We start from the raw sequence: 24,815 nt of genomic DNA, 5'->3' as shown, positions 1-24,815 counted from the left end.
ATTATGGACCATTTATGAAGAAAGGTATTATGCAAAGTAAGAAAAGATGGCAAAATCTGAAGGCACTATGGGAGTATTTTTGCCTCAAAGGAGCCTGTTGATGGGATAGCATCAGGAAACAGCAATGGCACAGCTGTGGGTTTCTTTTATACAGCAAGTCCTGTTTGCTTAATTGGAATGTGGGAGAAGGCTTGTAATTTAAACACTTTACCATCTAAAGTCGCTCTTCGCAGTTTACAAAGGAACTAAAATAAAACTCCATCACCGTATCACATACCTCATGGATCAGTGCAAAGCCTAGACAGAAAAAAATATGTAATGCTGGATTATGGGAAAAAGACTTTGCAGACCAAAAGGAGAAAAAATCCAGAACACAAGGATCCACAAGAATTCCAACTGCAGTTTTAGGGCTTCTTTTCTGGGCTGCTCCTTGCCTCTCCCTTCACCTCTGGCAGCACTTTAAAAGCTGACATTGGCTTCTTTATGATTCCAGAGTTGTCACCACTTCAATGGGATGAGCATGAAGCTGAGGCTAAAGCTGTGCAATGTAGTAACTTCTGCAAATTTTATTGGTAAAATTGGAGGGGAGCCAGCTTCAGTGAAGGGCAGCCCATCTTACAGCCAGGATCCATCACCAAATCCAGTGCATTTATACAGACAGACCCTTCATTGCCTCCTCTTGCTCATCTGATTCAATGACCCTCTGCCCAAAAGAAGAGAAGGTCCCTTATGAGAGGACCATGCGTATTGCAGTCCATTGGCCAATTACTGGATAGGACAGCCAAAACCCTAAGTGTTAAAGTGCCCACTGCCTTTTTAGGTATATTGCTCACCTTCAAACAAAGACATTTCTAAGGAATAAACATTTCCTTGAGTTTACAAGGTGCAAATCTCTGCAAGCTTTGGCAGCTTTTGGCTTTTTCAGTAAATACTTACCAAAAAGTTCAGTCTGAAGATTTTTTTTTCTTTTGCCCTCATCTTTCCCTGTATTAAAGTAAATAATAGGTTCTCAGGTTACTTCACAACCATGTTTTTTATAGACCATTTCAGGCATGAAGAGTGGGACAAGAGGCACACTGTGATTGATATTTCTGAGAAGCTCAGAGAGACCTAGGGATTGTTAGAAAGCACAAGGAGAATGACAGTATGGCAAGATTTCACACAGTGTAATGAAGATTTCACGCTATATACATCCGTTGATGTTATCTTAGTTTGACCTGTCTTGAGATTTTGATGGAGGAGTTCACTTTAGTCTTTCCAGCTTTATCTTCGCTTCTTTTTAGGTTCTGCTCACAGCACCAGCACGTTAGTCACACTCTTTCTACACTCCTTCTAAACCTCAAACAAGTTTCTGGTGGGACCTGAGTCATCTGTGGGCCTTGTGATGGTCTTTTTCTAAATAGCTGGAGTATTTATTTCTTGCTAAAATGATGAGATTATAAAGGAGTGCTGTTGTGTATTAAGTTGTGATTTCACTTAAAAGTCATTTTTAATCTCTACACATGTAAGATTTCTGCAAGGAAATTTCTTGTATTTTGATGACATTAGTAAAGGATTATGGCAAGACCACAACGTTAGGCATTTTAGTCTGTGTTGTACATAACAGAATGACCATTTCAAGCATGCTTCCTTTTTTATTAAAAAAAAAAAAGATACTGAAAGTAATGGCCAGGAATGCTAACAAGCAAGAAAGAGAAAGTTATATTCAAGTTATTTCTTGCCCTCTGGCACTGTGACCTTACCAGCCTGTGCTGAGCCAGTACCATCTTGGCCATTTTGATTACTACTGGAGGAAAAAAATCCCAAATCCTCTCCTGGCATTGGAATGCTCCAAAACAGAGCACATATTCCCTGCTGAAGGTGACCCGTTTTAGGGGGTTTTTATCCCTGCTAGATTCTGGTTTGCCATTATTAAAACTCCACAGTGAAGCATTTACTAGCTTTGTCCCTATATTTACAATACCTTTTGACTGAGATGTCTAAGAGCTTTAAACATATGCTTTAAACAGTGAACGGTCAGCGCTGACATTTGTTACAAATCTTTTCAGAGGGCCGTGTGGAATCGTTCTAATCCGGGAAGAGCCACTGACTCCCTGTGTGATCTGACAGAGTGACATATCACTTGACCTCAGTCACAGCAGCTGTAAAACGAGGTGGAAATACAGGGCCTGACAGAAAACCGGCGGATGTCTTTCAGCAGAGCTTTCTTGAGCAAATAGATTTCAAATCCGTGGCTTGGCTTCTTTCTTATTCCTCCAAAAGTTTGTGATGAGTTTTAGATCAAAATTAGGTTTTGTGACATTTCTTTTGAATTTTTTTCTGACAGCGGAAGGACATATTATGCAGTCAGCTTATAGTAGTTACCTGCGGTGGAACAAAACCCAAAAGGCTGTTTTTTGTAGATGGGCTGACATAGCGACCTCCGATTCAGTCATTTTTGCGGGACAGAAGCAGAAACGTGTCAGACGAAACTATCGCTTCCTTATCGCCCCTCTCCGAGCCACGGCACAGCAGCAACAGGGTAAGCGGTGACAGCCGCAGCTGCCTCCAGAAGGGTTTGGTCTGTCGCCGGTGCCGGAGCGGCGCCGCACCCCGACGTCGCTGTTGCCGCGGGGGCTGCAGAGGGCGCAGCGTCCCCGCTCCAGCTGCACCGAGCCCGGCCCCACGCAAACCCCGAGCCCGCCGCTCACCCCTGCCCCAAACCGCGGGGGCTGAGGAGTGAGAGGAGGAGGGAGATTGTTGTACTCCTGCTGATATGTTCTTCTCTGTGAAATCAGAAAGAAACATCCGAGGTGTTTTGGGGTGTGGGGGCTTAGTTGAGGTTTTTTTGTTGGTTTGCTGGTTGGTTTGGGGTTTTTTTTCCTTCTTTTTGGTTAGTTGGATTACTGGAGAAGTGCAGAAAAAAGTTGGAGATGCCATCAGATACAGTGGGACATGATTTCTGTGAGATGGCTGTGGGTGCTTTAAGCAGCAGGTGAAACTCTGTGCGGTTCAGGCAGCTCTAAGGATGGGAGCTCTGGTAGAAGTCCGGCACTTGGGGCAGCAATGCTTTCCCCTGCCAAATTTCCTGGCGTTGACATTATCAGTGTTCATATTTCAGCCAGCTCATGCCTGAGGATAACCTTAAACAAGAGTCCATTTCGCTGCCCATTCAGTGCACTTAACATTTAACCTTAAGTTTTCTGCTATTGAAACTTCTTCCCCACCTTCGCTGTTCTGTCCATGTAGTGGGGTAGATCTTGAATTGGTAAACATCTGGAAAGCCACCCTAGTTTGCATCTCGATATCCCCTCTCTGCAGAGAAATCTTTGGTGGGCAAACTGCTCGTGCTTGGTGCATCTATTCGCTGTACACTGTGGAGCAGAGAGAGAGGGGGAGGCAGCTGGCAGTGGCTGGGGGAACTGGACTCCGGTGACCCTTGTTTTGGAGAGTGGCCTGGTGAGGCTGGGGGGTGGAAAAGGAGGAAGGAGAGCTCTTCCAGCTGATGAAACTTTAAGACAGACTTAAGGCTGCTGTAAGATGTTTTAAACCCAAACTGGTTTAAGTCCAATCTTAATGGGAGATTAAGGGGCAAACAGAAGGGTCCAGCCTCCATCCTCAGGTATGTGACATGCCCAAGTGACATGAGCCAAGCTAAGCTGGAAATAAGTGCGCAAAAGCAATCTCATTCCAGACTATAGCACAATAATTACAGCACAGCCTCTGCTAGAGCTGTCGTCCTGCTTGAGCTGCCCTGGCCTGCTTGCATTCCTGAGCTGTCAGCCAACAGCACGTGGATGCACAGGCAGCGGTCAGCAGCGCATGCCAAGCAAGTTTGTTACAAAAATAGAAACACAATAGATCTTTCCATTTTCCAGTGTGTCTTCACCAATCCTTACCCTTTCTACTGCCAGTGAAATGTAGAGGCATGTGAAGTACTATGTCCCAGTTGGACCTGACTGGTGCACATCTCAGGGTGTTCTGGTCTAGTTTTGGTCCAGGCAAAACCAAACAGTTTTGATTTGAGTCTCCCCAAAGGTTTGAAGCAGTCATATTGTAAATGGGATGTTGGTTTGGGCCTTTTTCATAATCCTTCTATTCATAATTTGCTTCATCTTACTCACATATAAATCTACATCAGCCTGGAGGGCTGAAGAAATTACAGACCAAGGAATCTTAGCAGTGACAGTCCATGGGAAGGTAAGCCTGCCACCTCCCTCTTGCTGGTGTTCCAGCCCCCTTACTATTGCTCTCATTGCCCTTGGTGCCCTGGTACCCAAGGCACAGACGGTTGCACTTGGGTGCCTGACTGTACTAAAGTCAGTTGCCTCAGCAGTCGATGCATTACAGCTAGAATCACTCTGCGCCAAGAGTACATAGTGTACCTCTCACACATAATGCCATCGCTACCTTTGGACGGTTTCACCAGCTCATACAGTTGAGAATTAGGTATTTAGGAATTGCTCCAGTTTCTCTGTGGCTGGTAACAATCAGGTTATTATAACTGGACAGTTCTTTAAAAATAGAAATTAATTTTCACCAGCGACCTTTGATTTAATGTGCCATGAATACAGTGATAAACTAGTTAGTTTCTATTTCTAGTTTTCAGACACTTTCACATGAATTGCCAATAGACCAAGAGCAGTTGAGGTCTATAAAATATTTTTTTCATTTCATAATTTCATGCTGGTTTTCTAACGTGGTTTCAAATTACTCCTATGACTTCCTGTGTTTCTGTAAAGAAGGATAAAGAAATGTTCTCCGTCCCAGGGATAGTAGTGTCCTACCTGCTATATTAGTACTTTTTTCTACATTTTCTAGATGGGATATCTCATGAAAAAAAGAGTCAAAAATGACAATGGTTCTAGGCAAAAGTCTTGAAGCAGTTAGTCCATCTTTCTGAATTGGGCAAAACACCTTGCTGTGTATTTACACTTGACTTTAAATTAACTCTTGGATGTTGGCAACAACAGCATCTCAGCAGTTGGCAAGACTTTGTGAAGCTGTTTACCTTCACTTAGTAGCCTATTGTGAGATTTTAAAAAATCAATCTAGAAATTTTGTTGTTTTTTTTTTTCCTTGGCAGCTCCTAATCAACATGAAATGTTCTAATCAGTAATGTATTTGATTGTATATAAATTGTATTTTCATATGCTTATCCCATATAAAAGTATAAGAAACAATATGTATATTGTCTCTGGAAGGGGCACAGTCTCTATAGAATAATATTACTTCTTTAGACTTTTTAAGAGGCCTCTGTTCTGGTGATATCCAGCAAAATAATTCCTGCTTCTGTGACTCCATGTCTTCCCCTTAAGGTAAATCAAACCAAATTCTGTAGGACCACTGGGAAATTCTTTGAGAGGAAGGCTGCAATATGCATGTGTGCCAGCCAAACAGCTTTCTAATTCCTAGTTTAATTTCCTGAAGACACCTAAATAGGGCTGAGCTGCTGGGTGTCTGAACTTCTCCCTGCTGTATGTATTTTATCTGTTATATCTCAGACACTGGTCAGAAGAATATATACTGTATATATGTGACCAGCCACCCAGTAAAAGTTCATCCTTCCTCCTGCAAAACATATTTAAGGTTGTTTAATGTTGTAATATTTGAAAAAAATCCAGAAATGTTGTACTTTTAATGACTTGAGCAGAGCAGGTGTTTCCGGGAAGGGCTGTGTTGCTACTTCTGAATGCTCTAGTGTCTCAGGCCCTCCCGACTTTTGAAGCTGGGGACAAACTCAGTGTTTCAGTGAGTAGTGCTTGCACATTTTGAGTGGTAGGGAAAATACAAAGTGTACTTGAAAACACTTGTGGGGTAGCAACCATCTTCATGGACCAGACCCGAAAGGGCAGATTTGCATTGCACTTGCTGCCTTAGTCTTTGTCTTGCTGAGTGTCTGATCAGCCAAGCCAAACTTCCTCTGCTCCAAGAAGGATTCTTTGGGTCATTTAGTGATGTATTTATTAGTGCAAACTATCTGTTCAGCTTTGATGGGAATTTTTTAATAACATCTTTCTTAACAATATCCTGCTTTTGCACATCTCTTTTTATGATCTTCTGCTTTTTGTCCCTGTTTACCTTTAGCCTTTCTGCTGAAAGCTGTTATAACGATAGTTATCATCCATTTAAATGGACTTTGTCTGCTTCTTATTAAGAAAAAATCCTTGTGCTTCAGTAAAATCTGTGGATCTGTTTGGAAAAGTTTTTTGTCAAAAAGATAACGTTTTTATTTGATGCTTAAAGTGGCATAACTTTCTGTTTTGTCTCACTTATCACTTAGTCTACCTTTTAATGGCTGGTTTTTTGGGTTTTTTTTTTCTCCTTTCAGGAGGTGTAAACATCCCTGCACTTAGCTGAATAGAGAAATAGCACACTAATTTCACAGTGACTTTACACCTGTTTGCATAGTGAAGTCTATTATTTGTAAAACTCAAACATCCCAGAGGTCTGTAACAACTAGGGTATAGCTGCTGCACCTTGAACTTGGTGACAGGACTGCCCTGCAGCTTACTTGAACTGCCTCCCTCCAGCTCAGAGAAGAGTCTGATTTTCTCATGCCACTTCCTGGCTGCTGAAGTTCCTTTTCTATTTTCTTTTCTGAAAGGTTTCTAATATCTGTGGATGTTTAATTAACTTTACTTCAAGCTTACAAACAAGTATCCCCATGTATGACTTTCACTGCCTCTTCCTTGAAGGCTACTGTGAAATCCAGCTGAGAAAATCACTGGTACCATCCTTTACCTTCTGTGTTGTAAAAATGCAAGGGATTTCAACAGCTTGGCTGCCTGAACTGGGGAATGCTGAGGAGCTCTAGGCAGAATGGCTCTGTGGATACAAATCTTAAACCAACAGCAGTGTTAGAATTAAGAAAACAAATAAGGGAATTATTTAATAATAAGCTGTGATACCTCATAAATGCAAGAGCAATAGATGCTCTGGTCTCTGATTTACACACATGAAGGGCAACTGACGTCATCTACCTGGACTTCTGCAAGGCATTTGACACTGTCCCGCATGACATCCTTGTCTCTAAATTGGAGAGACATGGATTTGATGGATGGACCACATGGTGGATAAGGAATTGGCTGGATGGTTGCACTCAAAGAGTTGTGGTCAACGGCTCAATGTCCAAGTGGAGAACAGTGACAAGAGGCGTTCCTCAGGGGTCAGTACTGGGATCGGCACTGTTCAACATCTTTGTCGGACAGTAGGATTGAGGGCACCCTCAGCAAGTTTGCCAACGACACCAAGCTGTGTGGTGTGGTCGACACGCTGGAGGGAAGGGATGCCATCCAGAGGGACCGTGACAGGCTGGAGAGGTGGGCCCGTGCGAACCGCATGAAGTTTAACAAGGCCAAGTGCAAGGTCCTGCACATGGGTCAGCACAGTCCCAAGCTCGACTATAGGCTGGGTGAGGAATGGATTGAGGGCAGCCCTGAGGAGAAGAACTTGGGGGTATTGATTGATGAGAAGCTCAACATGAGCCGGCAGTGTGTGCTTGCAGCCCAGAAAGCCAACCGTGTCCTGGGCTGCATCAAAAGAGGAGGTGTGACCAGCAGGTCGAGGGAGGTGATCCTGCCCCTCTACTCTGCTCTGGTGAGACCCCACCTGGAGTACTGCGTCCAGCTCTGGGGGCCCCAGTACAGGAGAGACATGGAGCTGTTGGAGAGAGTCCAGAGGAGGGCCACGAAGCTGATCAGAGGGCTGGAGACAGGCTATGTCCCTATGGGGACAGGCTGAGAGGGTTGGGATTGTTCAGCCTGGAGAAAAGGCAGCTCCGGGGAGATCTAATTGCGGCTTACCAGTACCTGAAGGGGCCTACAGAAAAGATGGTGAGGGACTGTTTATCAGGGAGTGTAGTGACAGGACAAGGGGTAATGGGTTTAAGCTGAAGGAGAGTCGATTTAGATTAGATGTTAGGAAGAAATTGCTGTTAGAGTGGTGAGGCACTGGAACAGGTTGCCCAGAGAGGTTGTGGAGGCCCCATCCCTGGAAGTGTTTAAGACCAGGTTGGATGGGGCTTTGGGCAACCTGGTCTAGTGGAGGGTGTCTCTGCCCATAGAAGGGAGGGTTGGAACTAGATGATCTTTAAGGTCCCTTCCAACCCAAACCATTCTATTATTCTATGAAAATAGAGGCAGAAGCTGTACCTGCCTTAAGTGCCACTGCAAAGACGGGACTAGAGCACAGCCTTTCTAACTATAAGCTTTAGCATCCTATGTACTTGTCCACACAGTCCCTGAAGTGAAAGAGTTATTTTAACAACAGGACACTGAAACAAACCCAAAATGTTAGAGAAGCCAGAATTTAGTAACGGTAAGCAATATGAGATCTCTACTTTCAGCTCAATCTTGTAGTCCACATGAAAGGTTACGGAAACCTCTGGTAATTTTATGTCCCGTAGTTTGCAACCACATCCAGTAGGGCTTGGTAGGTAATGACAACATGGGCATTAGTTGATGGGATCCCATTCAAGGCTAAGCTTCAGATTCTTAAAGTTCCTGGAAGAATCTTCTGTTGGGGTTGGTTTGTGTGAATTCAGCTCTTTGCCCATGTAACTGTGCAGAGCTCCAGATGTAGCAGGGTCTCCCTCTTCTAATTTGCCCATATTTCATTTCTTAGACCTACCAATCTGGTGTCTTTGTAATCTACTGTACCACTGCTTCGTGAAGCAGTCTGGGCTACCGGATGCCAGAAGACATTAATGAATGGCTGCTGTGTGTTCTGAGGGCAATTGCACATGCCCACAGCAAAGGGGAAGATCTCCTGGGCATCCCTTGGCAAAGTGTACTGATGAGTGCTAGGACAGTTTAAGCTAGGTTTTACTCTTCTCCTCCTGCTCCTACACTGATCCCTGCCTGCAGAAAGCAATCCCGTATTTCCATCCTGCCTTGAGGCATCTCTTTTCACTTCTGTCATTAGCCAGCCTGTTTCTCCAACAGAAGAGACTCACAGCCAGTTTAATTTGTCTGTATAAAACATCTGTGAGACATTAAGCAAAACAGCTTAATTATCAGCAAAAAAAAAAAAAAGCATTTAGTTCCCTACAATTTGGAAAGTGAACTCTGAAGCTGGAAAGAGTGGCAAATAGAGAAATCTGCAAATGAATAGGTGAGGAGATAGGTGAGAGAACATCGTATTGACAGTAGCGTACTGCTAATGGAAATTCCTCAAAGCTCTAGCTTTAATATTTTATGTAATGACTTTGACCCCAAAAGTAGGCAGGTGGTGGTGAAATTTGCCCATGAGATAAAACTAAGAAACCGCTTCAATATAGCTGAAGTCAGAGACAACATAGAAGGTGAATTGAATAATCTTGAAACTCAGTAGTACATAGCATAGATCATGCCCTTGCATACTGATAACAAGCATTTCTTTTACGAGCTGGGACTCCACCCATTTGAAATGATGAGCAAGAAGAGGTCTGGCCTGTGCTGCTTGTTCCTCAGACGACTGAGCTCTCAGTGCTGTGTAACTCTGCTTTTGGCTCCTGCCATTCTTAAAAGGCACCCTGACAGCCCATGGAGTAAGACCATAGCTCAGCAGGCTCCCTGGTTAGCATCTGTCACAACTCGCAGTGGGCTGCAGAAGGTAAGTGGTAGCATATTAGTGACATGCTGGCATTCGTATTGACCAAATTCATCCTTGCACATTAAGGGAGAAAGGAGAACTTTTTGGCTCCAGGGAGGAAGCAGACTTTCTGCATGAACTGTGTTTTTTCTGCATGGCCTAGAAAATTATCTCTTTGAACTTTTAATTTGAGGTAATGTTTTAAATGTATATTATTAAAGACATTTGTTCTTTTAAATACCTTCTATGTTTCTCTTCAGTAGTCCTTACTCCAAAATGACATAAAGAACGCTGGTTTTGAGAAGAGGGCCTAAGAATGGCCAAGAGGAGGCAAATATCATGGGCGAAGCAGAAGTAGGTAAGATGGCATTCTGCATAAACCTGGTTTCAAGATATGTAGGTTTCCATTCATCTTGTGGGTGAGTTTTACTATCCCCAGCATAGCTACTGATGCTTGTCCTGAAGAAAGATAATTCATTATGATCTGTCCTACTCAAATATGTCCAACCCCTTTCTGGATTTAATGAAAAGTCTTCCTTACCAGCCAGCCTTCAAGCGTATCTCTGCAGAAGGACATAAAACCCAGCAAGACTCCCTTATCACATGGTGTTAACTGACGTGACACTGTCATTTTTGATATGTGTGACTTCTTGCCTCCAACCCCCATGCTGAGATCTTGTGTTCCTTTTTTCCCCAGGGTCATGTCGTACACAGAGTCCCCACTGTGGCTTTGCTCTGCTGGGTCAAGGGAAACATGACAATTTTTACCCTTCCCTATTAATGGTTAAATTTGGAGAAGGAAAAGCAAGAAGTGTTTGTGGATTTCATGATCAAGATTGATTTTGTAAATCAGGGCAAAATGTAAAGATGGACCCTCTCCAGGGCTTTTGACCTCCTGTATCTTTAAGAGGGGGGTAGCAGGATGGCATCTAACAGGCTCTGTAGCTGTCCCAGATTTTAACTGTTTTCTTCAGAATAGCAAGTATGTGATTCAAAGAGTGCCTGGCAAAAACTTCTTGTATTTTTGCAGTAGCAGCATTGGAAATATTTCATGCATATATAAGATCCAGCATCCATGTAGACTGTTGTTGTTTTCTGCAACTTTTTGTAAGTTTGGGGAAAACTTAGTAAGTACTGTTTCTCTTTCTTTCTTTAAAAAAGACAAGGAGAGAAAGCCTGCATTTTCTGCCATTTCCCAAGAGGCTTTTTATCTGTTTAAACCAACTAGGGATTTTTCACATATTGACATAAGCATTCATTTGCTAATTTGCTGGACATTAAACTGCACAGCATTCTTGAATGAGACTGGAATACTTGGGTACTTAGTGCTGCTCAGACCCCGCATCATTCCCAGTACACATATGGTTTTCCTCCTCTATCTCCTAGATAAAAGTCACTGTTTGATCGCCTTAAGGAAAAGAATGAGTTAAATGGACCAATATTCTAGCCTTGGCTGTAAAACTGGGCCTTTTCAGAAACTCCTCAGCACCTGCAGCAGCTAGGTCATTTGCACATACATAAATAAATAAATTAACAATGAATAAATAATTTAATCCCACCACACAATGCCACCTTGCAGATCTGATCCTTTGCTCCCAGTGAATTTGTCCATTCCTAATTCTTTTTGATAAAGTCCTCAGATACTTGCTGACTGTCAGTCTAATTTTCTTATTGTTTTCGCTTGATTAGTTCTGTATGACCTAAGGTCGCCCTTAAAATCCACATCTCTCGTGAAGACTCCGAAAGGCCTTCTTTTTTTCAAAGGGATGGAAAGTGCCTGCCATTTCTCCGGACAAAAGCCTGGAAGGTTTTCAGTTATTAGCCTCCTGAAGCAGCCCTTTCGCTCACCCAAGCGCAAAAAAAACTCATTAGGGGGCACCTTTCTTTCTGCCTTCTTTATCTGACGCATGTAGGGTTTACGTGTTTCAAGATTTGCAGGTCTTGGATGAATTTGGACAGCCTCCCTTTTAACCCTGCCGGCCTGCAGTTATGCCCACCGCAGACATTCGCTGTAGCTCCGTGCCCTTCACCACCTGGAGATGCTTCATCTTTTTAAAACTGTTCTACACCCTGCTTCGTGGCGAACAGAAGACACTTCAGCGTGCTGCTGCACTTTGAAGCCACACTCCCGTGGGATGTGGGTGGAAAGGCAGGCAAGGCTGCCAGCTGCCGACAGTTTTGCACTTTGCGATTAAAATAGGAAATCAAAGTTTGTGTTTCAGTCACACAACTGTTATTACCATCGGAGGGATTTGCAAGACTAAGGCAGTATAGCCCTGAGCGCCTGCTGTGGCTGGGCTGCATTATGCCCTGGCCTGCTTGTTCCTTCCCAGGCAGCAAGGTAAATACATATAGGCTGAGTTGCCAGGTGGGCTAGAGAGACTCCCTAAAGATGCATCCTTAAATGCATTATATCTGAGCATCTTGCCCTTCAGAGGGAACGCACAAAGTTACCAGCTCCTGCATTTCACTTGGGCTGGCAGCGGTTATAAGTCAGGATAGCATCCGATCTGCCGCAGTTAAACAGTGCTGCCATGCCTGTGGTTGCCTTTTAATAAGAAAACCAGCCTGAAACTGTACTGACAGGTATTACAGTAATGAATGTTTCTTGCTTACCTAGGCTCTGGTATGTTTGATAAAGAGAGACATTATGTGATTGCAAAGAGAGGTAGGAGCAAACTGATCGTGTTTTCTCTTTCTGAAAAGGGCTGCATACTGTCTTTGATGAGAGACCTCAATTGAGGCTGGGATCTGAGCCTAACAAGGAGAGAGGTGCACAGAAACAGACGGAAAATAAGCAGGTCCAAAAAGCGTAGGTGGAAGATATCCTGGGCAGGTGTACAAAAACATGTGTCATGCTCCTGCAATACTACTTTTTGTCCTGAAGAGCAGCTTGTCTTCCACTGGGGTAGAACTGTCATCCCTCTGGATTAAAATTTGGTAGGGCTGTGGCTGAGGTCCTGCTTTCAAGCATGCAGGTAACAGTTTTGTGCCACTAATCTTGGTCCTGGCTGTTTTCAGGGATGTTGTCCTTGTTAGGTTGGAAGACTGCACAATTATGACCACTTTTTTTGCCTAACTTGCCAGTTACTCCAAAGTGCCCGTGATACCAACACTTTACCTCCATCTGTTTTCCACCAGTTCCTCTGAACTCTGTGTGAACCAGTGAAGTAAAACTGGCCTGGTGCGTAAGGCGGAGTTTACGTGCAAATCCTTGCAGGGCCAGCACTGTGAACTGCATAAATTCTGAGCAGTGATTAGCTTGAATATAGTATAAAAATTGCAGATGCTACGTGAGCTACTCCATAGTACAAAGTAATAGTTACATGATGGTCTGAAGTACAGCAGAAACAAGAAGAAATGAGAAACGAGGTGGGAATTTTAGGCTGCAAGCTAGCAGTAATGTGGAGTTTCATCTTAGACTTGTAGTCCTTTGTCAGTAGGGTCCTGCTCCCTGTTTCTAATCTGCTGACTGAGTAGCTGCCAAAATTCATTCCACTCTTTGTAACTTGAGTAATCTCACCTCCTGGAAAACTTCAGGACTACAGTGGATTCTGGAGCACATGGTTGGGACCACACAGAAATCATGGTATTGTGATCTATCAAATCTGTAGAGACAGCTGAAGGCACCAGGAGACAAATCACAAGGAGAAATTGTATCAGCATGATAACAGGCGAATTCTTGTTTATAACTTTTTGCATCAATGTGCTTTTCCCCCAAAGCTATTAAAAGCTTAATGAATAAACACTACCCAGCAATAGAAAAGGAGTTTGAAGATTTAGGTGAAATAACTCCTGGCGTCTCACTCAGGAGACCATGTACATTATTGAAGTGGTAAGACATCTGACCTTGGAAATCCCGGTAAAAATAAGCTAGAACAGTGGTGGGTGGTGATGTCCCTGGAGATTCACTCATTATCTCTCATTCAGAGAATTTTGTATCTGAGCACGCATCATTTTAGCAGTCTGATGTCTATTGCTGTAGACCTATGATCCTTAGAAACCTTTCTGAAGATGCTGATGACTTTGCTGGGAGTTTGCTGGTTAAGTACCTAGTATTTGGCTAATAGTTAGAATAACTTCCTATTTTCCTTCAAAATAGTTATTTTCTATTGTTGTTGCTTATTTTAGTGCCACCACATTTTGTATTTTGATGCATTGATGGAAGTTTTGACATCCAGTCTGAAATTACATGTGAACTCCCCAAGCTTGAGAAACTTAATTATAAATAAATACAACACACTGGGGTTTTGGGAGTTTGTGAGACATTCGGCTGCTCCTCAAGCTCTGCATGTTTTCCCAATGCCAAGCATTGTCCACCCCAAAAAGGAGATAACAACTTAAGGTTACAAAAAAGCTCAGCTGTGATTCTGACATCCTGGTGGTCAGAGCATGGGCAAATGTAATTTATTTTAGTGGGAAAAAAATGGTGGTTGGGAAATTCTGCTCTGACATGGTGCTTTGTTCCAAAAATGTAATGAAACTGGATGAGTAGGGGGTTCAGTGTTAAAATAGCACCTGGCTAAGGATAAGCTTTCTTTATAAAATGCATGAAGCACACACTTCAGCAGCAAAACTGGCTGATTATTAATTTTAAATAAAAAATACAAAAATTATTTTTCTAAAAAAGGGATTAAACATTGTCTACCCTATAATGTATCTATTTGTGATGAAATGCCAGTTCCTAAGTACCTTCATGCGAATGCAGCATAATTCTGTTCACTCATGTTAGCAGCCAGAGCTGGTAAAATGTCTGTGACGAGAGGAGAGGAGAGGAGAGGAGAGGAGAGGAGAGGAGAGGAGAGGAGAGGAGAGGAGAGGAGAGGAGAGGAGAGGAGAGGAGAGGAGAGGAGAGGAGAGGAGAGGATTGTTTGAAATCAATGGCAAAAATCTTCCCTGGTATGCATGTACTTAAGAATATCAATTTTCTGATTTTATATGTAGGTGTTTTGTACATGGAGTTCCTGAAGCCCTTTGCTTCATGTTGGCAAAGGTGACAGGGGAATAACATGGCTGCTATTATGCAGGCATCTTGGAGCTAAACCGGTGCCGTGGAGGGGTGCAAGCTTCTGAGCTTGGCATTTTGACAGCTGGACTATGGAGAAAGGTACTCTGGCTTTCAGTGGATGGCTAACGGTTTTGTCTGAAACAGTGCTTGCTGGAGGGAAACAGTAAAAACCCATTCTTCCTCACCCAAAATTCTTCCCATCTTTCCCACCTATTCTAGCAGTACATTGGAAATATCTGTCAGCTGGGATTACCAGCCACTGGGCCCTCACTCGTCAGCTGTTTCATTTTAGTGGATAGACTTGCTACACCTTCAGCCTGCATAACAGACACACAAAAAAGTCAGATTTTTTTTTTTTTAATGAGCAACAGATCTTACAGATGAGATGGAAGAAGTTTTTATTTGGCTGAGTCACTGGAGGATGAACTTCTCTTAATTAAATGTGATATTTTAGCATGTAGATGTATATCTGATCAGATAAATTAGGCTACTTGCCAGACAGCAGCAAGGGTGGGACTCAGATGCCCTGATTTTTCCCTTCCTTATGTATCTGAACCTGATCCATTAATCCTGAATTCCCTCCTGATTCAAAAGGGGAAAGGTACATATTCCAAGGAAAATCAGCTCATTTTTCAGGGAGACACTAAAATCAGTCTGATAAATTGTCCTCTGGAGATACTTGTTTGTCCTTCTTGACTAGAAGGGTTGCTTAGAATTATTAATTCATTCTTAGACCTCTACCTTTTAGACATCTAACATTTAGTTTTAAGTCAGATGCTTATACATTTCAGTATGTCCTCCTATTAGCAGACCACTGAAAAGATTTTTTTTCCTTGATGGTATGATGTTGCTTTATAACAAAACAATTTTTCCAGGTACATGAATGAAAAAATCCCATTGGTCCCATCCTTACATTTTAGTCTGGTAAAGAGTGAAACTTGCCAGCATCCTGTCTGTGCGTTTGTGGACTGACAGGCTCTAAAGCACACTATGTCCTAACCTTACGCTCCAGCCAGCTGTGATGAGATGCTCAAAGCAGGTTTGTGCCCTACCAAATGGTTGTCATTTTCCTGAAATAGCTTATCACCTTGATTTTTTTCTGTTTGCAGTTACAGTGCCTGGAAGACTCCTTGAAAGGCCTTTAGGAAGCTGGATGCGGGCAGCAGGGGTTATCTCGCTGTTCTAGAACTCCAATCCCCAAATCCCCATAACTTTCTGGTAGAAGAGGATGAAGTTTATCATTCTCTCTCTAACTTTGATCCTAATCTGAAAAGGCAAATTGATTACAAATCCTTTTTGGAAGAAGCTTATAAAAAAGCTAGTCAAATACAGCGAAAAAAAAACCCCAACCCTTTGCAAACCTGCTATAAATTAACATAGACTATTCCCATGACTAGAAGAACAGCATTTATGTTCTCCCAGTTGCCTATCCTTCTAGCTATGTCATATACTTCTTGCAGGGATGCGCATCTTTTACCTACTTGTTGCTTGCCATATTTGATATTGTAAGTTGCTTTGTGAAGGTGTGGTAGAAGCTCCTTCTGAAAGCATGAAGCAAAGCTGAATATAACACAGATACGACAGACTAAGAAAATTCATGCTAGTAGGATTAATTTTCTGCAAAGGAGAGACAAAGGCGCAGCATGGAGAGTTGCAAATAGCTTTTGAGAAGATGAAATATTTGGTGAAGAGCAGCATACCATTTTGCTGCTTGGAACCCCCTCATCCCATGGAAAGGAGATCCTTTAACCTCAGAGAGTTGGACTAGCTCCTGCATATGCACGCAGATGGAGCTTGGCCTTTCATTTAAGTATAGATTGTTGCACCTAGTTGTGTTTTTTTTCTTGGACAAATATTTTATACACTGGGTACTGGAGGCAGTAGAACTTGTTCTGTAGCTGTTCTGCACATGACTTCACTTTCATGATCTTTATAAACGTGGCTGTGTAGCTGAATTAATAAAATGAGCATGAGGAGCCACTGAAATATGCATCACTTACCTGTTTGGTAAGCTCTCTGCTGATGCAACTCCATCGTGGCTCCTCCTCATGGAAGCAACTATAGCTTCAGGGATTTCCAGGAAGCTTTGCCCACCTGCCCTAGCTAAGGATTTAGTCCACAATATATGCACATAGGTAAGAAGCATGTAGGTGCTTGTTTGCTTAAACATACAGGCTTTCCTGCAGATGGTGATTTGTAACCTGCTGTAAACAGTGGTGCCTTTAATTATCATTGTACTGGTTTTCATAGATCTTTGCTGTCTAACAGGTTTTGGCATTATGCAGCAAAGGATGTACTCTTGCTCTTTTTCCAATTCCTTTCTCTCCTTCTCCAGACATCAGAGAGAATTTACAATACTTTCAGTAATAAAACTCCAAGACATGTTTTTTCTCATTCCTTTAAGAAGGGAGAAGGTACTGTATGAAACAAGTTTGTGGCATAGAAAAACTATTATTACATCCTATGATAAAAAGGGATTTTATATTACAAAATGCAAGACTCAGGTTATATTGATTCCCTTAGCACATTCCAGTATAGGGTTGTGTTATGTGTAATATATCTTGTCTCAGGGTTTCCTGAGGTTCTTGAAATTTTTTAATCTGTGTTCGGTGAATATCATTGATCCCTGTTATGCTTTTCTCATTTTGAAACCAAAGCTCTGTGGGGTTTGTTCTATAGGTTTTATTGTTATTGTTCCTTCTACAGATCCCAGTCCTGAAAACCCAGCAGTCAATTTGATAGTAAGGGTTTCCGTCCTTTTGTAGGAAAACTCTGTACAGTGGCTTTTACTCACAGCTACAGTGGCATCACCTATTGTAGTGAGTAAGGTTGTACAGATGTGTCAAATATCTGTCTGTATCAAACCAGGAGGCTGCCCTAGGGTAAATTAAAGGACATCTTAGTTTTGGGGAAAAAGAAAAAAAGTCCAATCCTATATCTTAGTCATAAAAGACTGACCTTTGAAGGCTAATCTCCGTGAATTCATCCCCTGGAATGGCACTAATGTAGTATGCATGGGAAGTTACAAGGATCTAACAAAGCCACATTTAAGCAAAGAACAACCAAGCTAGACTAGGAAGTACTGAGAAAAACTAAACTGAATCCAGCTATACTACACAAGAGGGCTGTATAGACTTCCTATGTATGTAGTACATAGCAGTATACACATGGTGCACAAAGCACATGGTACACAGGCCATATATACCTCCAGAGAACGGAGGTGCGAAAGCCATAGACCCCGCTCCTCCCTGGCATGGAGAAAGCACTCAAACCCTGTCACTGTCTGGACCTCAGCTTTGTGTTTGCAGCTCTAAATGAGATGTCTCCTGCTACTTGATATTCTGAGGTCAGACCCTCTCCTAGTGGACTACCATCTAATCTCTCCTTTCAAAGGACTAATCAGGACACACCATTTCCTTCAAAGACAACAGAATTGGCTTTGCAGGGGCAGAGTGATTATGAGCAGGCGCTCCCAAAGAGGGACACCCAGTTTTTAGCCTCAAAGACTTCAACCTTGAGACTCCAGCTTCCTAGAAGAATGTCTAAGCCTCAGGCTTAGAAGGGCTGGGAGATAGAGGCACAGGCTGTTGAATCAGGGTGAAGGCACTTTCTGCCGTAATCCTGGTCTTACGGGTTTCAGTTGGACTGCACCCTGCTCTAAATGCCTGCACTCTTCATGGGACTGAAAGCAGAATTTTTATGCTGGGATTCACAAGAGAGAGAGATAAGCTACAGCTCAGGAGCTTCCTGGTTTCCACAAACCTAGCAGGACACTGAGAGAGTCTCTAAATAAAGGACCACAAAATGACCTTTGACATGCTCTGGGTTAAGCCCTCAGCAGGAGTAAAACTACCTTCATAATGTTCACCAAAAGTGTAACGACTGAGTCACAGACCCTGTCGTGAATTTCCTGTTGCCTTGCAGGACTCCCTTGTTCAAAGAGCCTTATTTTTTTAATTACACAATCATTACGTAGACTTGGACTGCACTTTGAGGTGTTGTATTCTTACAGTAATTAAAAATTAAATTGCCTTTAAAGTTTTCAGAGCATATGTGCAAAAGTTTTGATTTCTTCTTAGCAAAAGCAATTTTTTTCAGCCTAATTAACTCTATTGCTGCTGATGAAACGTAATACACATTTCAATTGCTATAGCTTGAAGATGAATGTTAAACAATCTGTTTGTTAAGTTGAACTGGATTCAATATTTTGAGTATGAGTCTTCCAAACTACTCCTCTTTCCTCACATTTGATGTTTGATCCAATTGTTCTTGGTGTTGAGCTCTCACCTTTCTTTAATGAGTTTTGTTTGTTTTAACATGCCACTCTGTATGCAGTGTGGTATGTGGGCAGGTATCAGAGCTTTAACCTTATATACGTATTAAAATGCCTTTCTTATACATCTTGCCATAATTATGTGTTCTCTTCAAGAGAATCCAGTGTTCTTTTCCTAAAACAGCCTTTACGCAATATGTGGGCAAGTTTGCTAGAAATAAACGTGATAGTGTGAGAGGGGATGGACTCGTCCAGGGCAGGAAGCAAATCTGTGAGATCAGATGCTGCATCTCAGCAAATATGAAACTGTCGGCTGGAGGGTTTCTTTCCAAAAGATTGCCTTTGCAAAGGGGCTGCTGGACAAGTGTGCAGCTGCTTCAGCAGCATGTGTCTAATACACAGACCATTCCCAAGAGCCACAGGCAAGAGAAGGTCTCCTCCTCCATATGCTTGAGTCGCTTTATGAAGGGAAAACACCCATCTGGGCTTCTAGGCACTATTTAACTCTCAGAACATGGTAGCAGGGCAAGAAGCTGATCTGGATAGAGTGGTCGTTGTACCCTGGAACCTGAGACCCTCTGCTCCCTTAAGCACTTCTGGTATGCCCCTGGTCGAATCGTGCAGGCCACCCTGGCGTACCTTTGGCCCTGAGGAACAGCAGCAGCATCCCACAGAGCAGTGGGACAGCAAGACTTACAAACTGGCAGGATCTTTGGTACCATGGGAAAGGGATCATATCCATACTACTAGGAAGCCAGCTATCATGCGCATCACTACTGGATTAAGAGCCTTCAGCAGTGCTGTTCCTCCTACTTCCCTCAGCTGCTTCTTCCCAACCCATGGCTCAGCCCCTACATATGTGCTGATGCAACTGTTTGTGGTCCAATGCTGTGAGCAGGGGCACTGACCCAAAGTAAAATAAAAATACTGTTTTCTCATTAGCTGGTGATCTGATTGATAAGTTGCCCCCAAAATGACTGTGTTGTCATGAATTTGGGGGCTGTGCTCTGTGGCATTGGCTCTGTTTCCAAGGCTGGAAACTCCACAGTGTGGCACTGCCAGGAAAGCTCCCAGATCTTTGAATGATGTCTTCAGACTGGTGCAAAACCGTGTGTTACATGTGCTCAAAGTTCATAAACATTTTTTACTTATTTAAGTAGTAAGAGTGGCACAGTAACACTTCCTTCCAGGTTTTGCCTGTTGCCTGTTTAAAACAAAGTTTTAAGGTGGAGGGTTTGTGCACAGGCTACTTATGTCTCTTGCATTTAATGATGATGTTTTACTTCCATGATAGTGCAAGTAAATTTCTGTGATAAATTAGGGAGCTGGAGATGTTTTCAGTAACACAATATTACAAAGATTGACATAAACTCTTCTACTGTCTGAGTAAATGACAAGTGAGAGTCAGTATCAGATACGGAACTGTAGCCTCCCATTTTGCTGTTCTTTGATCCCAAAATGATTCTTTGCCTTCAACATAAAGAAATTACTGAGATGTGACTATGCTGTACAATATTTCCTGGGGCGAGAAGAGAATGGTTCAGATAACAGGGAGAAGAAGAGGTGGAAAAGAGGGGAAGGAAGGCAAGGCAAAATGAGGCAAAAGAGATTTGAAAGTCTAAGGAGGAGAAAGATGCTAGCTCAAGGAAAGGAATAGGAAATGATACAGCAAGTAATTAATCATTAGGATTTTTAGCCAAGCAGGTGCATAACAGAGAAGCTAGTATTTTGGGAGCTTTGGGAATGAAAATGCTTTATTTTCAGGAACAAAACCCGGTATTTGTTCCCATGCTAGCTGCTACCAGACACCAGACTACCACAGCAGAAGATGAGCATCACCAGCCCAGACAGAAACCCCACCTGGGACCAAGAATGGCCTTTAACTGGCCCAGCACAGGTGACATCCCGCTCCTACCTGCTCCCACCACAGCTGGCGGGTGATGCTCGCACCAGAGCTAAAAGAAATCCAGAAAAAAAAAAAAAAAAAAGCAAAAAAAAAGCTATAAATCTCTGCCCTCCAGGCACAGAAATATAAAATAAAATAAAAACTAATGAGCTAGACCTCAGAGTTGCCTCTGCCAGGGAAGCTCTGTGCTTCGCTGCCCGTGAGGAGCCTCACTGCCCGTGAGGAGACCCCCCTGCGTTTGTGCGGAGCACGGCACATGGGGGTGGATCTGGGCTGGGAAGGGAGCTCAGCTCCCATCCCAAGTACCACTGGCTTTAGCAGATGCCAAAATATTTTGGGGGGCAAAAGCTGGGGTCTGCAGGGCTGGGGAGGCAAGCTCAGAGCCCTGCATGTGTGGAGGGGGGGGAGACTTTTATCCTAAAGTCATTGTAAAGCCAAAGCGGGGTTTATCCTCCTCAGCTAAATGAAAATGATAAAGAAAAAGAAAAAAAAAATCCAGAATAGCAACATTGGAGATACAAAGACTGTCATGGACCAGTGCGAGTTTGCAAAATTGTATGTAAATGACCCCAGTTTTGACCGTGGTGGCCCTCTGCTAATCCCAGAGAGAGAATCTACTTAGCAAAGGAAAGTTTTGTTTAATTTGGTTAACAGGGACCAAAATACGGAATATATTAATAATTTATATTTCCAGGGAAACGCTATATCTTTAATGCTTCAGTGCCAAAGGGGGTTCTCAAGAGCTTAATGCTCACAGAATAAAAATTGTGTAGGATTTTCTCCATCTTCTGCACCCAGCACTGGTGAAAATGAGTGTAAGACATGTGTTTTCATAATAGGCACCAGCCCTTCTGCTGCTGCTGAATGCGTTTGGCTGATCCCATGTTGCTCTCTGTACACTGAGCAAGAGAGAGGTTCCCCCTGGATTTACCATCCTAAAGGTGTCCGGAGGAAATGAGCTTTTTTCCCCCCCCTCCTTGGCTGACTCGGTGCGTTATCCCGCCGTGTGACCTTTTCCCCACTAATCTGAAATAGCAGCTTTTCCTGTATTTACAGGTTAAATGGAAGATACACATTCTACTTTTTACTCATTGTAATGAAGATCTTTTTGTCTGTCTCCGAATAAAGGGTCGGGTTGGTTTACAAATTGCGGGTCAGCCCGTTCCGCGACCTGGGCAAACAACCCGGGTCAAATCTCCTCAAAGCCTCCCCACCCAACTGGAATAAGTTAATTTACCCCGCGGCGGCTCCGGTCCCGCCGGGCAAACCCGGGCTGCCCGGGGGAGATGGCTGGGGTCCCCCTGCCCTCCTGACAGAGGTGCGGGGACGCCCGGGGACGCTTAGTTCAAGTGGGACCGGAATTGCCCCGCTAGGCAAGGCAGGAGGGAGCCGTGCCACGGCCCCGCACCGGCACCGAGTCTTGGAGGACTCGCTCTCCAGAGCTGTTATTTGGTTTATTCTCGGCGCTCTGCACCTCCGCGGCGGCCGCCTCCCCTCTCCTCCCCGTCCTGCGCCTTCCCCCTTACTCCTCCTCCTCCGAGCAGGCTCCGCCGCAGTGAATAATCCTCGGCAAAACACGCGGGAGATCCCGGTGCCTTTCGGACGCGTGCCCCTGGGAGCGTCTGCCCAGGACGCGTGGGAGGGCAGCGCCCACGGGGTTGCGCGGGGGGGCACTCCCCACCCCGCGGGGCATCCCCGGGACTTCATCCCTCCGGCCCCCGGTGACCGCCTCGCAGCAGAGGCCGGGCGGCACCGAGCCCCGACCCGCAGTGCCAACCCACGGCCCGTGCGTGCAGCAGCCTCCCCGGCCCTTACGGACCACGTTTCGCTCGTGGGTTTTTTTTTCCCTGGGTGGGGTAGGGAGGAGACTCCCCCGCCGCCACCCGAGGAAGCTCTCTCCCGGAAACAAGAAGGGGCGGCGGGTATAAACATTTATTCCAAGGCATCGCTTGTACAGGCACCGCACCCGGAGGTGGGAAGAAGAGCGGGTGGGGGCACATCCAGGCCCCCGGAGGGGGCGGGCGGGGGCAGAACCGAGCCCCCGGGGCGAACGGGCGGGGGGCCTCCTCGCCCTCTGCGACCCCCGCGCATCTCCCTGTCCCGGCGGCCTCTCCGTGCGCCCGGGCGTAACTCGCTGCATCCGCGGTCATAAATAGGATTTTTCAGGCGGGGGCGAGTCTCTATAGCATGGAGGGGTGCTGGCCTGGGGGCAGCCCGAAGGCGTTGGGGTGGGAATGGCCGAGGAGGTTGAGGTAGTGGCGGTCCAGCCCCTGCACGGAGGAGAGGAAAGTGCTGCGCTGCTGGCCGGGGCTGGCGAGGGGCACGGCGGCGTTGGGGAGGTGGTAGGGCAGGGAGGGGCTGCGGGCAGCGCCGTGCCAGGGGAAGGGCCCCCCCGAGGGCGGCTGGAGCACGGCCTCGCCGGGGCTGTGGCCGTGCCCGGGGCACTCGGGCCCGGGGTGCAGCTGGTAGGAAAAGTCCGGCTCCGGGAGGGAGCCCAGGGAAGTGAAGAGGGGCTCGGTGACGAAGCGCGCTTTGGACTGGAGGAAGGCCAGGATGCGGGCGTATTTGGTGTCTTTGGTCTCCATCCTCTCCACCGTCGTCAGGTAGTGGACCAGGTTCTTCATGCACTCATGGTAGCCGTAGTGGAAGTAGTTGGCGAACTCGGAGAGCAGCTCTGCTGGAAAGGAAGGGGCAGGGGAGCCGTGCTCCTCAGGCTCCGGCCTCGGGGGGGGGGGGGGGGGGGGGGGGGGCAGGGCCGCCCCCACGCCGCGGGTGTCCCGGCGGGGGGCCGTGGGGGGCCGCGCCCGCCCACCTACCCTTCTCCCGGCCGCGGGGGAAGTCCGCCGAGTGCAAGGCCCGCAGGTACTGCACCGTCATCTCCAGGATCTCCGCTTTCTCCAGCTTCCCCGAGCTCTGCAACGGGCGGGGGAGAGGGGCATCACCTCTCCCCTGCGGCTGCGCTGCGCTCCGCCGAGCCGCCCCCCCAACCCCCTCGTATCGAGGGGTCGGTCCGCACCGGGGAGAGGGACGCAGGGGGCGGCCCCCCCGCCTACCTGCTTGGCCAGAGCCATGGGCACCGTCTTCCCCAGTTCGGTGAGGCAGCGGTTGATGCGGTCTCTCCTCCGCTTCTCAATCACTTTGTGGGAAACCGGCGTCCTCTGCAAAACAGACGGGGCGCGTTAGTGGGGGGAAAGCAGCCGGATCCGACCTCGCCGGGGGGGCAGCCGCCTCCGGTCCCGACCCCTCCAGGGCAGCCGGTCCCGACCCCGCTCCGAGCAGCGGCACCGGGCGCGATGCGGTCCCGGGAAGGATGCTCCGGCGGCCGGTTCTCTCCGCGCCGCCCCAGGGGCTCCCCGTCTGTGCAGGCGGCCCCGGCAGGGCAGGCTTGTTTGGGGGGGGGGGGGAGGGTTGGGGTTTTGTTTTGGGGGGGGTCTTTTTGGAGGGAAAGGCAGTGAGGGGGCTGGAGCCAGGTCCACCCGGCGGCCCCGCAGAGCCATGCGCGCAAGGCGGGCGGCGACTCACCCTCCGCTCCTTGAGCTTGGAGGCCATGGTGGGCACTGCATCCCCGCTCTCTCCGGGCCCCTTATAAAGCCATCACTTCTTGGGGGGGACCCCGGGGGGCCTCCACGGGCCCGCTGATCCCATAGGATTAGGGGCGAGCGGCGCCGGGGGAATGTATGCATTAAAGATCAGGGTGGAAGGGGGCGAGAGAGGGATGAGGGTGGGTTTGTGGTTTGGGTTTGTTTTTTTGGTCGGGTTTTTTTTTTTTTTTTTTTTCCCTTCTCTCTTCTTCCTTTCCCCCCCCCCCCCTCCTCCTCACCCCCGTCCACGCAGCCGGGGGCTGCCCAGCTGTGTCGCCCCACGTGGACTTCGGGGACACACGTGATGGTCCCACAATAGCGGCGGGGATGGGGCCGGGGATGCGGCGAGCGGGGCGCAGGGCGCGGTACCGCGCCCTGCGCCCCGCTCGCCGCATCCCCGGCCCCATCCCCGCCGCCTGCCTACAAATCCCCGGCACCCCCCACCCCTCCCCTTAGCCCCCGCGCTGACTGCATTTTAAAGCCTGTCCAGAGTCA

At 46.0% G+C, this 24,815-nt stretch overlaps 1 protein-coding gene and 1 long non-coding RNA gene across 4 annotated transcripts in view; one reads left to right on the top strand and one right to left on the bottom strand.

The window, feature by feature from the left end:
• The window catches only part of LOC142601749 (uncharacterized), a 48,637-nt gene extending 34,331 nt beyond the window's left edge, over positions 1–14,306 (top strand). For 2 of the 3 annotated variants that reach the window (XR_012835341.1, XR_012835339.1), the window contains 2 exons: positions 9,813–13,146; positions 13,201–14,306. This is a non-coding gene — a long non-coding RNA (uncharacterized LOC142601749). The remainder of the gene's footprint in view (positions 1–9,812; positions 13,147–13,200) is intronic. The other variant, XR_012835340.1, reaches the window with a different exon arrangement.
• Positions 14,307–22,664: 8,358 nt separating this feature from the next.
• Positions 22,665–24,368, bottom strand: HELT (helt bHLH transcription factor). The gene is made up of 4 exons (XM_075750728.1): positions 24,262–24,368; positions 23,793–23,897; positions 23,556–23,652; positions 22,665–23,413 (listed from the first exon to the last, which is right to left on the bottom strand). Exons 1-4 carry the CDS (start codon positions 24,286–24,288, stop codon positions 22,920–22,922), a joined length of 723 nt encoding a protein of 240 aa, XP_075606843.1. The 5' UTR covers positions 24,289–24,368; the 3' UTR covers positions 22,665–22,919.
• Between the last annotated feature and the right edge of the window lie 447 nt (positions 24,369–24,815).

Source organism: Balearica regulorum, chromosome 4, assembly GCF_011004875.1.
Source record: "Balearica regulorum gibbericeps isolate bBalReg1 chromosome 4, bBalReg1.pri, whole genome shotgun sequence".
Taxonomy (NCBI): domain Eukaryota; kingdom Metazoa; phylum Chordata; class Aves; order Gruiformes; family Gruidae; genus Balearica; species Balearica regulorum.
The sequence above is the reverse complement of the archived record's forward strand: the minus strand, read 5'-3'. Positions and strand labels throughout refer to the sequence as shown.